General features: G+C 42.7%; 1 protein-coding gene across 2 annotated transcripts in view; it reads left to right on the forward strand.

Annotated features, from left to right (window-relative positions):
• Positions 1 to 6,205, forward strand: part of CRADD (CARD and death domain containing adaptor protein) — a 109,757-nt gene extending 103,552 nt beyond the window's left edge. The window contains exon 5 of one of the 2 annotated variants that reach the window (XM_090042697.1): positions 4,409 to 4,545. Coding sequence is in view for 1 of the 2 variants with exons in the window: in XM_090042696.1 (XP_089898822.1) it covers positions 4,409 to 4,710 (302 nt within the window). In the remaining variant the exon portion in view is untranslated. Of the gene's footprint in view, positions 1 to 4,408 lie in introns of both variants that reach the window. The other variant, XM_090042696.1, reaches the window with a different exon arrangement.
• The last annotated feature ends 9,438 nt before the right edge of the window (positions 6,206 to 15,643 follow it).

The following is a 15,643-nucleotide window of genomic DNA, read 5'->3' on the forward strand; positions in this document are numbered from 1 at the left end:
CGAGTATTTATTGCCATATTTGAAAATGGGTAAGCACAGAATATAGAATAGGGCGAAAATAACAATGCTTTGTGTTACATTTACTGTCTGGCAAACATCCCAGAACTCTGAACACCCGTATTAAATTAAGATGCCAGTGCCAGATGAAAAGGTTTCCTGGATAGGTTTTTATTTTTATTCTTATTATTAAAGAGCTGATAACATGCTGAGGGCAAAATACTTTTTGTAGTAAAACCTGTCTAATATCAAAGACTGGAAGGGCAGGCTAACATGTATTATTGTCAAGCCTCCCTGCTTGATCACATTTCAATGTCAGCAGCTTAAAATTGTCTTACTGCTAGTGAGCAAAAAATGTAAACATCTTGGTATGACAGCAAAGATCACAGGAGGCTTGCAGATAATATTACTTTGGGGAGCAGTGTTTTACATTTAATTGCTACTCATAATAAAAAAAATCCATTTTTCTCTTACCAAAGTCTATTATTGGCTAGAGTACAGTAGGATCACGTTTACTTTGTGCTGTGTTTATCTCTTTTTTTTTTTAATTTTAGGTTTACTTAAATATTTGTGTTCATGGAGGGTTCTGATTAACAGACCTAAGGACAGAAGTCCTGCATTTAACCTGCAGAACTGGGAGTGTCACTGTTAGCAATCCTTCCAATACTGTCCTGGCCCTGTTTTGGAAGGACTATCTCAACACGCAAGAGAATTTCAAATCCTGGATTGGCAACAAATAACGTGACCCAAAGTCCATTAAAATCAGTGGAAAGTCATTGGATCAGACAGCATGTAGTCATTTTTTGGAAAATGTGATGTGAATTTATGTCCACTGTGACCTGATTGTGCCCATATTTGTGTCACATAAGCCATTCACATGGCCAGCTGGCAGTTATGGTCTGACACTATTGACTTGGACTGGGTTTGCATTGCTGACGTAAAGAAAGAAAGTTCTGTATTCTATTATCAGTCCCTGAACCATCCAGTCCCCCAGAGTTCCATTAACAATCTGGAGATGTAAAGATCAAAAGAGTCTAAAATGCTTTTCAGAAAGCAACCATTCCTTTATTCAAAACAGCCTTTTATAGCTTGCATCTATAATCAGCTTCGAATGGCCCAAACGTCTGCAGGATCTGGATATTTTATGCAAAAAAAAAATTAAAATATACTTCTGGAGGTACAAAGGGGACTCTGCTTTTTCATTGTTATTGTACTGCCTTGATGAAGACTTAGAGCATGATATTGAAACTAAGAATTAGATTTCACAAAGAGGCTCTTCTGTGGGGAGCTGGCTGCATGTGCTTGCTGAGATCAGCAGGTTATAATTAGTGCTGTCTTGAGGGTATTTATCTTTCATTTTTATGCAGTGCTTGAGGCAACAAATGTGGCAGATGAATTGCTAAAATACTCTGGCCCTTATTATCCTAGTGTGATCACCAGAGACTGCTGGTATCTAAAGGCAATACAATTCAGAGTTATCTGATACTTTCTTTTTATTACAATATTTTAAAAATATCTAATTTGGACTGTGACTTTATAGGCAAAAGACTGAATGTATTTCTGAGTAGTACATTGAAATCTCAAGTATCCTCAACCTTTCACCTTATTTGGAACTACCAGATTAAAATCAAGATTGTATGGGGAGCCCACATTCAACTCCCATACCATTTTTTACACTTTTAAATAGTGCAGTCGATATGCTTTCACTAATAGCTGTATGGATGATAGTTATTTTGGTACTGTAGTCTGTGACTCTGGACCCCTGTTCACATTCTACTTAAGGCGTTAACCAGGTAATCACTCCTTAAGGTTTGACCCAGCCACATGTTCAACCAATTAATGGCCTGATAAAACAAGCAATCGGCTACAAAGGTATTCTACCAAAAATATGTAAAAACTTTGTAGCGTGTTCTACTCGGGTCATGAATTGAACATGTGGCCAAACGCTCCCCTATGGCCGGGAGGCCCATCAATTGAGAGGCCCCCAGCCATCAGGCTGCACCACCTGCTGCCAGCCTCACAGGCTCATAGTCGGGACAGTATTCCCCATGTTGCCCCTGCTGTGAGCCTTGCTGTGGCGAGAACATTGCACACCCCCCGCCTCCCACAAGCCTCATGAGATGTGGGGGTAGCACCGGGAGCGCTGCCACTATTGAGAGCCTCATCAGCTGTGGGCCTCACAGTGGGGACAGTGGGTGCTCCGGGCACTGCCCCCGCTGCAAGCCCCACACCTGTGGCTCATGGCGGCAGCAGAGCACTCTCCACTGTGAGCCCTGCAGCTAACAATGCTACAATATGTTCTGTGGTAGTTCAGGATTTGGGGTAGCAGTGTGGATCGTAGACAAAATTTTGAAGGTTGTGACAATGCTGTTTTCTTCCAGTATCTTGGCAGAGATTTGAGAGAAGCTGATGAACACCTGAGTCATGTAGATGTCTGATTTCGTGGGGACCACAATAGGTGATAAGAGGGATTAGAAGAAATAATTTATATTGGAAAGGAGAATGTGCATAAGGAAAAACCAGTTTAGTGTGGTAGGGAGGAAAGAATGGGATTTTGCCTGGCTGAGATAGGGAAAGGGGTAGTATGGTGAAATTTGATATAAAAACTGGCAAACTGATCAATCTAAAACAATAATTGCAAATGAGGAATTATCCAGTGGGAGCATTTTTTGTGGACTACAACAGGGATCTTTTCTGCTCCAGTACTATTGGATATCTTTGTCACTGATAGGGAAGACATTATAAAATTATTTTTGGTTAAGTTTGCAGATGGCACAAAATTGAGTGTAAAATAACAGTAAGGACAGGTGCATCCTACAGAGCAGTCTTGATCTTATGTGAAGCTGGGCTCACATGAGCCCTATTTCAGTACATCTAACTGCTAGAAAAGTAGACCTCATAGAATATAAATCAACCTTATAGAATGAGGGGATTATATTTTGGAAAGCAGCAAGTCATAAAAAGCCCCAGGAGTCAGTTTTGAACAGCCAACTGAATAGGATCTCAAAGTGCATGTTGGTGGCTAAGGAAGCTCATATGGTATATAAACAGGAAGACAGGATAGAATGAAAGGGTGTAATTACCACTGTGTATCACATTAGAAGGGACCTACCAAAATTGTTGCTAGCTAAAAGGTTTTTCAGGGCCCACTCATCATATGCAGAGCTGATTTTGTGCACATTTTGTGGCAGCCCTGCCACTGATTGGTGGAGGGGCCCACAGGAAGGAGGGGGCACCTTGTCCGCTACCCTGGCAGCCAAAGTCTGCCTTTCCCAGCAGCAAGGATCTCTGGCTCCCACTGGGGAGCCAGTATTTTATTTTTATTAAGGGTGGGGTTTTTTGTTGCTTTCATGGATTTTGTGAACAATCTTGGATTTTGCAGTTTCCGCTAAATCCACAAAACCACAAATTAAGTAGGTCCCTACACATTAGTGAGTCATCACTGGACTATGATGATGCTTGTCACATCTACCTTTCAAAAAGGATGCTGATGATTGAGCAGGGATTTGAAGTTTAAAAAATGGCTTAATATGAGCAACAAAAGATGCTCAGCTTACTTACCTTAATAAAAAGATAGTTAAACATGGGAGCATAGGAACTAGAAGGGGCCTGCTAGGCCATCCTCTCAGTTCATAGGCAACCACTTACCCAGAGTGGCCAAGAACCACCACTTCAGCATGTCACACACAATTGCAAGGGTGACAATCACACTCCATAAGTATCTCCAAGGGGCACACAATTCTGATAGTAGTGGGATCTCTAATTTAGCAGGCAAATGCATATGGCAAGGTCCAAAACTGGGGGGCTGTAACTGCACAAATTTACATTAGAAACAAGGTACATATTTTTAACAGTGAGTGACTAACTACTGGAACAGGCTCCCTAAGGATGTAGCAGATTCACCATCACTAGAAGTTTTTGCATTTAAATACTGGGTATTTTTTCTAAAAGATGCTTTCTCCAGAAGTTATGGCTTTGATGCAGGGATCATTAGTGAACTTCTCAGGCTTGGGTAGACTGGATGATTATCATGGTCCTCTTATGCCTTAATAATAACAATACAACAAGCTCCGGCCCAGATTTTCAAAGGTGACTCATCATTTTGGGTGTCTAACATGGATGCTTGATAGGAATCTGATTTTTGCAACTTGACCTCTCCATCTGAAAATCTAAGCCTCTGAGCAGAATCCCAGTGTCTAAGTTACTGTTATCCAAAATCACATAGGTTCATTGATTCCTAGTTTTTATGTAATTAATCCTTTGGGTTCTACATGTATTTTATTCCCTAAATTAATTCGATCTTTAACCCTTTTTTCTCCTTATTCTCTTGTTGTTTTAGGCTGCGTTAGTTTTGCAACATTTTGCCCAAACTGCTATCTAGAGACATGTACATTTTTTTTCTTTTTTCCAGGTGGCAGGATACTGGAAATTCCACCACATATTTTGAAGAGCTCACCAACAGATCAGCAAATTAACAAACTCGCAGGGAAACTGGGACCTGAGTGGGAACACATTGTACTGTCATTGGGTTTGTCACAAAATGACATATACCGATGTAAAGTCAATCACCCTCACAATGTTCATTCACAGATTGTGGCTGCATTTGTCCTTTGGAGGCAACGTTTTGGGAACAAAGCAACAATCCAGACTTTGTACACCAGCCTGACAGTTGGAGAAGTGGATCCCTCTGTAATCCAGTGTATGCTTGAGTGATATCTTATGATTGATTAGTGCCTTTTGAGCCCCTCACTAAGACTATAGACAGACATAGCAATTGCAGCAATATCAAAGAATACCAATACAAACAACTGTTACATCTGCACCATTCTGTAATGACACAAGCCAGCAAAAATGCTCCAACTGTAACCCTTCTTCATTCACGAGGAAAGCTGAGTGATTAAGTTAACTTGTACTACAGGATCATGCAGTAACATCATAACAGTAACAGCATAACAGCTGATGCATGCAGCAATTCCCCTTCTCCTTTTAAAGCAGCTAAAATATACATTTATGCATACCCATTACTAAATAAACTGGATATGTCAAAGTTCTGATGTCTGGAAATATCAGCTGAGCAATTTGATCATTCTGTGAGTCTAGTAGTCCTTGTAGGTTCCAGCCTTCTGGGAAATCTTTTGACTTTTATTACTATTACGTGCATCTCAGATCAAATTTTAACAAATATTAAGAAATTATCATTCCTTTTATTCACTCTTGTGCTTCTTCCAAGTAGGATGTCATCAAGTAGATGCTGCAACTTCAAGTTTTGTGGAGTCCTTTCAAGCAGTGGGTCACATCCTGAGGTATAAAGCTAATATTAATGACTAAGTCCTACATATTCAATGTCTCTCACTATTGCTGTTTTAAGAAAACTCTTTAGGATGTAGAATTATTTCAGGGATAATTTGTTATCATGTTAAGTGTAGGTCAGGCAGGGTGAACTTTGTAAGAAGTAACAAGGGGTAAGTAGCTTATAGTCTCTTTTCATCTCCTTATCAATCAGCTGTAAAAATGTCATCAGGATGAATCAGGTTTTATCCTACAATGGGTTTCCTCTTCCATTCCTAGCTACAGGCATTTCTTTCTGCCCTCAGGAATCATTATGCCTCTGCCTCATTAGGTATCAGTTGTTTCTAGGGGCAATGAGAATGAGCAGTGAAATCATAAACTAGTGATGCAAAGCAGAATACATTTTCACTCCTGTGCAAATTAGCTTCAAGGGAAGAACCACACCCAAAGATACTACAACCACACCCCTGAGGAATAAAGTTGGGCTTCCAAATGACAAGTCAGTAGTCGGTTTCCCCCAAAGAGCCAATGCTGATGACACTCAGCCTCCAGATTCTGTTTCATATATTTAAGCACCCTTGTGGTTTGATCAGATTTAGAGAAAGAGGTTTTTCTCTTCTATACCCCTAATTCTCAGAGCTTTAAGGAAAATTAGCATTCTTCAGAGCACCTTGGTTACCCAGCTGGGCATTTTTTTCTGAACTCTAGGAGCTTGACAGTGTTTCCTTATAGGATCAGATCTTTCCAGTCCAGAAACAATTTGCTGTTATGTTATTTTTAGTTTTCCATAATACAGTGCTGACATTCAGTAATTCATGATCCTGCTATACCTCACTCAAATCTTAATTAATTGTATTGTCTTATGTTTACTGAGAGTGTAATTCTATTATGAAGTTCTAAGTAAAAAAATCATTTTGGACATTGTATTTCTTTATTTTGCTGTTTCAGGCTTCTTTATACCAGTATATTCTTTCTGTTTGCAGCCAGTCTTAGTGCTATTTATGCATATGTGGTTCTGTGAGTTTAAAATTCATGTGCTACTTGAGTCAAGTGTGGCCTGGAGGAAGGAAGTGCAACTGCTTAAAGCATGGGCGACTGGTGCTGCCTTAGTCACGTGCTCTCTCCCTCCAGTGACCAGTCAGCTACTGGAGGGGGGTCCTCCCATGGTTGATCACGCTGACCAGGGGGAGGATCCCTTGTGGCAAAACTTGCCGACCGGTGAGCAGCTGTGCTGCTCCTGAAAATGACCACAGCTATAAGCAGTCTACACCTGGCATTCACAGTCCCTGACCAGCTCTCGTGGGGTGGCACCAGCACTCCTGTCTGTCTCCCTTGCCTGTCACCTGAGCAAGGAGCACAGTCTGACAGGGGGTGCACTGGCACTCTCGGGGGCTGCTTGTGCACCCCTGTGTACCTTCTATGCATTGCCACTGGCTACGCATTACCACTGGGCCAGTCTCAGCAGTTATATAAACAGTGGAGTGAGCCAAATGCCCAGTTTAAGGGGCAAAGCACAGCTGCTTGTACCAGCTTGAATGTGGAAGGTGTTCAGAGTGAAGGAAACTTACAGATGGACAATAAAAGAAGTTATTAACAAGAGCATGATTTTAAAAAAACCTTCTTATGCAGATGCATATATGGGCATCAACTAATCCCATCCTACCGTTCTCAGGGCCCAGGTGAAGTCCCACCATAGTTTGGGACCCGTAGTAATAAGTTGTGCCCACTTATCCCAGCCTGCCTTTGGTTCTCAGGGAATACAAAATCACAACAAGTAGCAAAATAATATAGTGCCCCCCTCCCACCCTCTTTTTAGTGTTGTTATTGAATTTGGGCTCCTGAGTCACTGTGGAATTAATTATAAGGAAAACATCAACATCATTACATTAGTAATGATTTTTGTAACCAATGGGCACTGGAAGAAATGGGGTCAAGTTATCTCCTAACTGCCTGGGGTACAGCTGTATCTTTTGTAAAACAGTTGGTGTTGACCACTGCTAGAAATGGTGTTGGGTTACTGGTTGGATTCAGTATAATTCCTGTTCAGTCTTTAATAACTATCTCCTTACTTGTTTTACAGACAAGGAGCTAAAACTTTCTGTTTAATACTTGGAAAGTTGATTAAATAAATGACAAGAGTTACGTTTTATGAAACAGACAAATCAGAATAACAAGAATTACGAAAAATTATGATGTGCTTTTCTCCCTGTTGTCTGAAGCCTATTAAGTCTGGGATAATGCTTCTTATTTCAGAGGTTCATCACTTTAATGTATGCACTGAACCAGATGCCAAAGCTATAATGATTATGAACTAGGTTGATTGTTATTATTTTCAGGCTGCCATAAAAACATTATCATTATTTTATGTGATCATTTTTTTGCTTTGTAGGCAGGGTACATCTGCATCTGTGATTTTTAAAACCAATAGCTTAAAGTCAAGGTGCTAGGTACGCATTTAAGCTCCTAAAACAACAGCCTAATTTTTAGTAGCACTGAGAACAACGACTCCCACTGAAGTCCCTAGCTGATGCTTCATATGTAGTACATTTACAAATTAGTACTCTTGTTTTGGAGCCTAACCTTTAATCACTTCTTTTTGACAATCCCTTATATAATGACAAAGCAATAAGTACAGGCAGTCCTTGACTTACAACATTTCAAGTTACGTTTTGCACTTACAAAGTTTATAAATTGAAACCCTGTTTCGACTTTCTGACGTCAGTTTTGACTTCTCAGCGCTTGATCCAACGCAACACCACGCCAGCAAACAAGTGTGCTGCATCTCCCATCTCCCTGGAAAACAGCTGTCCAAACTTCCTTGGACAGTTTCTTTAAGAAAGCAGACAAGACTCCAGAAAAACCTGCAGCCAAGATTCCTGAGAAGACTCCAGCCAGGAACCCTTCAAAAAGTCCAGCAAAGTCACCTCAAAGAAGTCCTTCCAAATCGATATGATTGCTATTTACAATAAAAGTACATTAATGTAGCTATAATACTCATCTACAGTTAACTGAGTACAAAATTCTGGGTTATTTTTGGTGCAAATAGGGTATTGGGCCTTGGGTCAGAAACCAAACCCCCATTTATAACATTGTTTCTTATGGGAAAATCGGTTCCGAGTTACAACATTTTAACTTTAGACTCAGTTTTCAGGAACCAATTGTGTCATAAGTCTGAGGACTGCTATAGTTATCTTGAGCAGATTGGTTTGTTTACAAAGTTGGTGTGCTTTATTGTTGTCAACCATCACAGGAGCTGACTGAAAGCAAACTACTAACTGGTGCTGTAAAATAAGGTGGGGAGATCTAGAATGACTCTTGCAGTCTCTGTCACTAATTATTTTGTTGCTAACTACAACCATCCAGCTACTTCTGGGAGACTTTGGACTCATGAACAGAGCTTAAATAGAAAGCTGTTTGGCCTCATTACTGAGAGATTATAGATTCAAGTAAAAAACCCATCAGCAATCCCTTTTTCAATTGTTATGTATTGATTTTCATACATTCATAGGAGTTTGGGTCGGAAAGGACGTCAGCAGATCATCGAGTCCAACCCCCTTCCCTGGGCAGGAAAGAGCGCTGGGTTCAGACGACCCCAGCCAGGTGCATGTCTAGTCTCCTCTTAAAGACCCCCAAGGTAGGGAAGAGCACCACTTCCCTTGGAAGTCCATTCCAGATTCTGGCAACCCTTACCATAAAGAAGTTCTTCCTCATGTCTAACCTAAATCTGCTGTCTGTCGGTTTGTGGCCATTGTTCCTAGTGACTCCAAAGGGTGCCCTGGTAAACACAGCATCACCTGTTCCTTGCTGCCTTCCCCTGATGTATTTGTAGGCAGCCACAAGATCACCTCTCAGCCTTCTCTTGCAGAGGCTGAAGAGATCTAGGGCCCTCAATTTCTCCTTGTAGGGCCTTACTTGCGGCCCCTAACCATACGAGTGGCCCTCTGAACACTCTCGAGGTTGTCCACATCCCTCTTGAAGTGCAGTGCCCAAAACTGGATGCAGTACTCCAACTGCAGCCTGCCCAGTGCCATATAGAGGGGAAGTATCACCTCCCTGTATCTGTTTGTCATGCATCTGCTAATACATGATAAAGTATGTTTAACTTTACTCATCGCTTTGTCATATTGATGACTCACATTCATCTTGGTGTAAACAGTGACTCCAAGATCCTTTTCCACCGCTGTGCTGCTGAGAAGGTCCTCCCCTAACCTGTAAGCATGCTGGTAATTCCTTCTCCCTAGGTGCAGCACCTTGCACTTGTCCTTGTTGAACTGTATCCTATTCTGTTCCGCCCACTTTTCCAAACTGTCCAGTTCCGCCTGGATTAATTCTGTACCCTCTAGTGTGTTAACTTTACCTCAAAATTTGGTATCATCTGCGAATTTGTACAGAGTGCTTTCCATGCCCTTCTCCAAGTCACTGATGAAGACATTGAACAGCACAGATCCAAGGACCGAGCCCTGTGGGACTCCACAGCCCACATCTTTCCAGGTTCATACTGACCTGTCCACCATCACTCTCTGGGTGCGATCACTCTCTGGGTGCGATCCCTAACGCCAATTTGCCACTTACCTGATAGTATAATCATCTATGTCACAGCTGCTCAGTTTATCTGTGAGAATAGGATGAGATACTGTATCGAAGGCTTGCTTAAAATCCAAATGGATTACATCTACCTTGATTCCTGCGTCTAAACATTTTGTGACCTGGTCATAAAAGGAAACAAGGTTAGTCAGGCAGGATCTACCTGCTGTGAATCCATGCTGGTTGCCCTTCAGCATTGTTTTTTTCCCACTGGACTCCCACAGATGTGATCCTTAATAACTTTTTCAAAGGTTTTCCCAAGGATAGAGGTGAAACTAACCAGTCTATAGTTACCCAGATCCTACTTCCTCCCCTTCTTGAAAATAGGGAACACATTGGCCCTTTGCCAGTCCCCTGGGACCTGACCTGAGCACCAAGAGCCCTCAAACAGCCGCGCCAGTGGTTCTGCTATAATGCTGGTCAATTCCTTCAGCACCTTTGGATGAAGATCATCCGGGCCTGCTGACTTAAACACATCCAGCCCCTCCAAGTGTCCCTTCACTAAGTGCTAACAGTTGGTGGGCTAGTTTCCCTTTTGTGACTGTCTATGGTCCAGTTGAGAGATCTGTCCTGATCTGTGTTCAGGAATACAGAGGCAAAACTCATTGAAGAGCTCAGCCTTGTCCCCCCTATCTGTCACTAATTGTCCTATGTTAACCTGTGCCTTCTTTTTACTCCCTATATTATCTGAAGAAGGACTTCTTGTCTTTAATTTCTGTTGACAGCCTAAGTTCCATTTCTGCTTTGGCCTTTCTGACTGGCTCCCTGCAAGTGTGGGTCAAGTAGGTGTATTCTGCCTTGGTAGCTATCCCCTGCTTTCACAGCCTACATGCCTCTTTTTTTGCCCCTAGTCTTTTCTGGATTTCCCTTTTCAGCCAGGAGAGTTTCTTGGTCCTTTTGCCCCCTTTCCTGCACAATGGGATTGTCTCCTTCTGCACCTGTAGGATTGCTTCCTTTAGGAACGACCACCCTTCCTGGACTTCCATCTCACCAATGCTCCTGTTCTTCAGTGCCTTACTAATTAATCTCCTGAGCACACTGAAGTTAGCCCTCCGGAAGTCTAGCACTTCTGCTCTACTGGTTATCTTTCCCACCCTATGCCAGATGGCCACTGTCCCCTAGGTTACCTTGTGTCAGTAGATCCCCGACCAAGTCATCCCCTGTAGCCAGCACCAAGTCCAGTAAGCAATTTCCCCTAGTGGGATTTGTAATATGGTAGCATGTAGGACCTGTAGTCTTGTATTCAAGGCTTCATTGTGGTTGGTGCTGTGTAAGTACGGCTGTCCCCTGATGTCTTCTCCACAGTGTAACAGGGTTCAACTTCAGGAGTGGCTGTAATGCCCCTGGAGCCACCTCAGCCCTTGTGAACCTGACTGTCTTGGGCAATCTCCCTTTGTTCTCCTAACTGAACCCTCTGTTCTCGAGGCTACGGATCTCTGACCCTGTCAGTCTCTGGCTGTGGCCCTCCTCAGCATTTGGCCCCTCTCTTAGCCAGTTGAGATCTCCAGGCTCCGTGGTCCCAGCCAGTCTCTGGCTGTGATTCTTCCTTGACCTTGGGTCCCCTGAGCCCCGGCCTCCACTCTTGGGGTCCTCCGTTCTCTTGCTGGGCTCTCTGGCTGCCTTCTCCCTGGATTAGCTGGGACCTTCTTACCTCCCCTTAGTCCCTAATTGTGCTTGTACATGTGCCGAGAGGCTGCTCTAATGTGCTGTAATTAGAGCACTAATCACAGCACTAATTAGCATGCTAATTAGCTCATTCAACAAGCTTTAGATAAAGTTCCCCCACCACCATTTTGAAGCATGGGGACACTGATGTACAGGATGCTCCAGGTGCTTTAATTGCCCATCCCCTCCCTGAGCAAGTGTAAAAACACCCTAAGATTGCCTAGCCCAGATGTACTTAGTGGAAGCCAGAGTCAATGTCCCAGCAGCTTGCTCAGGAACTCCTTCCCTGTCAGTTACCTGGACGAGATGGTCTACCTGGCCCTGGTTTTATATATACCTCAAGCCTATCCCCTGTAGGTCAAATTGCCTCCAAATTACCCCGTGGCATACCTGCAGGCTGCTTCTCAGGCAGCCTGCCTTCTCTTACAGTAGTAGGAGCACCAAGCCTCCTGCTACACAGAAAAATGAACTTTGTTTAATTCTAGGCCTTGCTGGTGATTGTTTCTGTGCCACCATTTACGAACAGATATTTGATGTCTAATTTATGCTTCTTAAAACACTAATCACGTTTCATAAAAATCCTTTTCTACTTTGCAAAGTAGAGATATGACTTGCAGCATAGTGATAAATAGGAAGAAACAAAATTAATTCCCACCTTGAGAGAGCGATCTTGAATATTATGAAAAAAGGTAAAAAAGGAACAATCAGTCCTACAAGACTTCAGATTCTTATTTGAACAGGGTTTGGGAATGTGTGTTAAAATGGAAATGCTCCAGTGTTTGATCTGTCTGTCCTAGATAAATTGGAGGAAGCTTCCATCGAGTCATTTGTAATGACAGTTATTGATCTATGAGATACAACAGTTTTCAAAAGGCTAGAAAAATAAGCAAAATCATCTCACTTTGCAAAGAATACAAAAAGCCTACTGATGTGATTCTGAATACAGATGAGTTGCCAGTACTGTTTCCTAATGGAAATAACAACAATCTTTGACTATTAAACTATTATAAATGTCATACTATTAATAACTATGGACTAATTTTAGTAGGTATTATGAAATTGGACTCAAACTACACCCCCTAGAAAACTGGTTTTATAATGAATGCTTAAATATTTTGTTCATCTATCATTAAATGGAAAATTGCTGATCTTCCAAGGTGCCTTTCTGTCAACTCACATCAAGTCATAGAAAATATATCTAGCTGCTTGGGCTTTTTAGCCTGTTTCACAGTGTCTTTAGCAGAGTTCCTAGGAAACAAGAACATTAGCATAATGTTGTAAAATGGCTTCTTGAAAAAAGAGAGTTTTCCATATTACAGCCAGGATATCTTTTTAAGTCTGGTGTTGGGAGTTGCAAACTAAATTATTCAGAAAACCCTCTTCGGAAATGTGAAAGATCACAGTACTGCAGTTCAGAATCTCCTAAATGGGTAATGAACAGGGAATAAATGGTGTATGATTGAATCCTTCCTAGTTTCATAGTTGCTAGGGTCAGAAGGGACCTGAGCAGATCATCAAGTCCGACCCCCTGCCATGGGCAGGAAAGAATGATGGGGTCAAATGACCCCGGCAAGGTGATTATCTAGCCTCCTTTTGAAGACTCCAGGGTAGGAGCAAGCACCACTTCCCTTGGAAGTTGGTTCCAGATCCTAGCCGCCCTGACTGTGAAGTAGCGCCTCCTCATCATAAAATCATAGAAGTAGGGTCGGAAGGGACCTTGTAGATCTTCAAGTCCGACCCCCTGCTTGGGCAGGAGAAAAAAACTGGGCTCAAATGATCCCAGCTAGGTAGGCATCAAGCCTCCTCTTAAAGACCCCCATCTAGCCTGATATCTAGCCTGAATCTACTCTCAGTCAACTTATGGCCATTATTCCTTGTTACTCCTGGTAGTGCTCAGGGGAACAGGGTCTCTCCCATTGCCTGCTGGTCCTCCTTGGAAAGTTTCTAGACAGCCACCAGATCCCCTCTCAGCCTTCTCTTGTGGAGGCTGAGATCCTTTAGCCTCTCCTCATAGGGCTTGCCCTGCTGCCTCCTGACCATGCAGGTGGCCCTCCTCTGGACCCTCTCAATGCTGTCCACATCCCTCCTGAAGTGCAGTGCCCAGAGCTGGATGCAATATTCCAACTGCGGCCTAACCAATGTCTCATAGAGGGGGAGGATCACCTGCTCATGATGCATCTGTGGATGCATGACAAGGTGTGGTTAGCCTTCCTGACTGTGTTCTCACATTGGCAGCCCATGTTCATCTTGGAATCAACAATGACACCAAGATCCTTCTCTGCCTCTGTGCTGACGAGAAGGGAGTTCCCCAGCCTGTAGGTATGCTGCTGGTTCTTCCTCCCCGGGTGCAGCACCTTGCGCTTGTCAGTATTGAAACCCATCCTATTCTCATCTGCCCACCCCTGTAACCTGTCCAGATCTAGTTGTAGCCTGTCCCTCCCTTCTAGTGTGCCCACTTCTCCACATATTTTAGTGTCATCTGCGAATTTGAACAAGGTGCTTTTCACCCCCTCGTCCAAGTTGCTGATAAAAATGTTAAACAGTGTGAGCCCGAGGACCGAGCCCTGGGGAACCCCACTGCCCACATCACTCCAGGTTGAAAATGACCCTTCCACCACCACTCTCTGGGTGCAGCCCTCCAGCCAATTAGCGACTCATCTGACTGTGTAGGCATCAACGCCACTTAATGTTCAATATATGGTGAATGGGCAAGACATTAGAATATCTCCATGTAGCAGAGAGCCTGTTTCACATGCTGCTTGATCTAACTTCTGATGAAGTCAATACAAATAATAGCTCCTTTTGACTCCAAACAGACTTTCAGTTAGTCTTGTGGTACTCTGTCATTGCAACCTACTAAAGCATGGTGCTTTTACTGGAGCAGAAAAGTAGAGCCTTCTAGCTAAAACAATTAATATCCTCCTGGATATTAGTCTGTTTTTAAGACCATCAATAGTATCTCATCCTCTGACTCTAAATACCCACTTAACAGGAGGGACTAGATGGCACAGCAACTTTGTAATGGTTTCATAATGGATTTTTTTATCTTGAAGGCAAATGTCCAAACCCAACCCAGCTCAATGTTGACTCAAAATTGACACAGTGTGATGCTATCTAGTGGTTATGTGAAATGAGCTTCTAGTACTTCTGGTCCTGTCCTCAGTGGATGACTGAACACCACCATACCCATCAGGGCAATCGCTATCTTTTCTGGATTATTCACAAGAGAGGATGAAGTGGGCAAGCAGCCTGAAATACACTTTCACCATATAAGCAGTGCCTCCATTTTGGAGCAAGACACAGTGGCAGGACAATAAGCCTAATCTTTATTTCTCCCACCCTTGCTGGTGGATAAACAGAGGATGTTGGCTTCAGGGCTGCCAGTCAGGGGTGACTGACCTGAAGTAGGTGTGCCATAAGTGACATGGGCAGCTTCGATGTGTGGCATATGGCAGGTTAGGGAGGGGACAGGCAGCACAACAGGAGAGGAAGCAGAAAGTAGAGCAGCAAAGTGTGCAGAAGAAAAGGATCAGAGTGGCACTTAAGGAGTGTGCAGGGCTGATTTATAGCACACCTACCACAGATGTTGGCTCCCAATGAGTCCAGCATCTTTCACACCAGCAGCCAATACACCCACACAAAAAGTCACATCTGGATTATTTCATTAATTATTTATTGCTGAGTATCAGTAATAGGCTGGAATATATACAGAAACTAAACAGCAGTTTTAAAATAAATATTTTGGCTGTTCAGTTATCTTTTGTGAAATATTTGTCATGCAGACTTTGCAGTGCAACATATTCTTTCTTTTGAACTGTTCTATTGGTCAATGTGCTTGGGGATAGGTTGTACAGTTCTGTTATGCTGATGAGCACTCACTCACAAGAGTAGGCCTATTGTGTCCATCGATACTGCTCATCATAGCGTACGATCTAGTCCTACAAGAATATTACTTAAAGTTTCTATATTGATGGATATCCTGAAAATATATATGTGGAATGGTGAATTTCTAACTACATCTTTTTTTATTCATAGGTGATTCAGGGGCCCTTCTTTAGCTCTGTGTTATTTTCTGGCTGAGTTAATTTGGCTCCTGTACCTGATTATC

The sequence above is a fragment of the Crocodylus siamensis genome, chromosome 4 (assembly GCF_052110815.1).
Source record: "Crocodylus siamensis isolate JL-2025a chromosome 4, ASM5211081v1, whole genome shotgun sequence".
In the NCBI taxonomy this organism is placed as follows: Eukaryota; Metazoa; Chordata; order Crocodylia; family Crocodylidae; genus Crocodylus; species Crocodylus siamensis.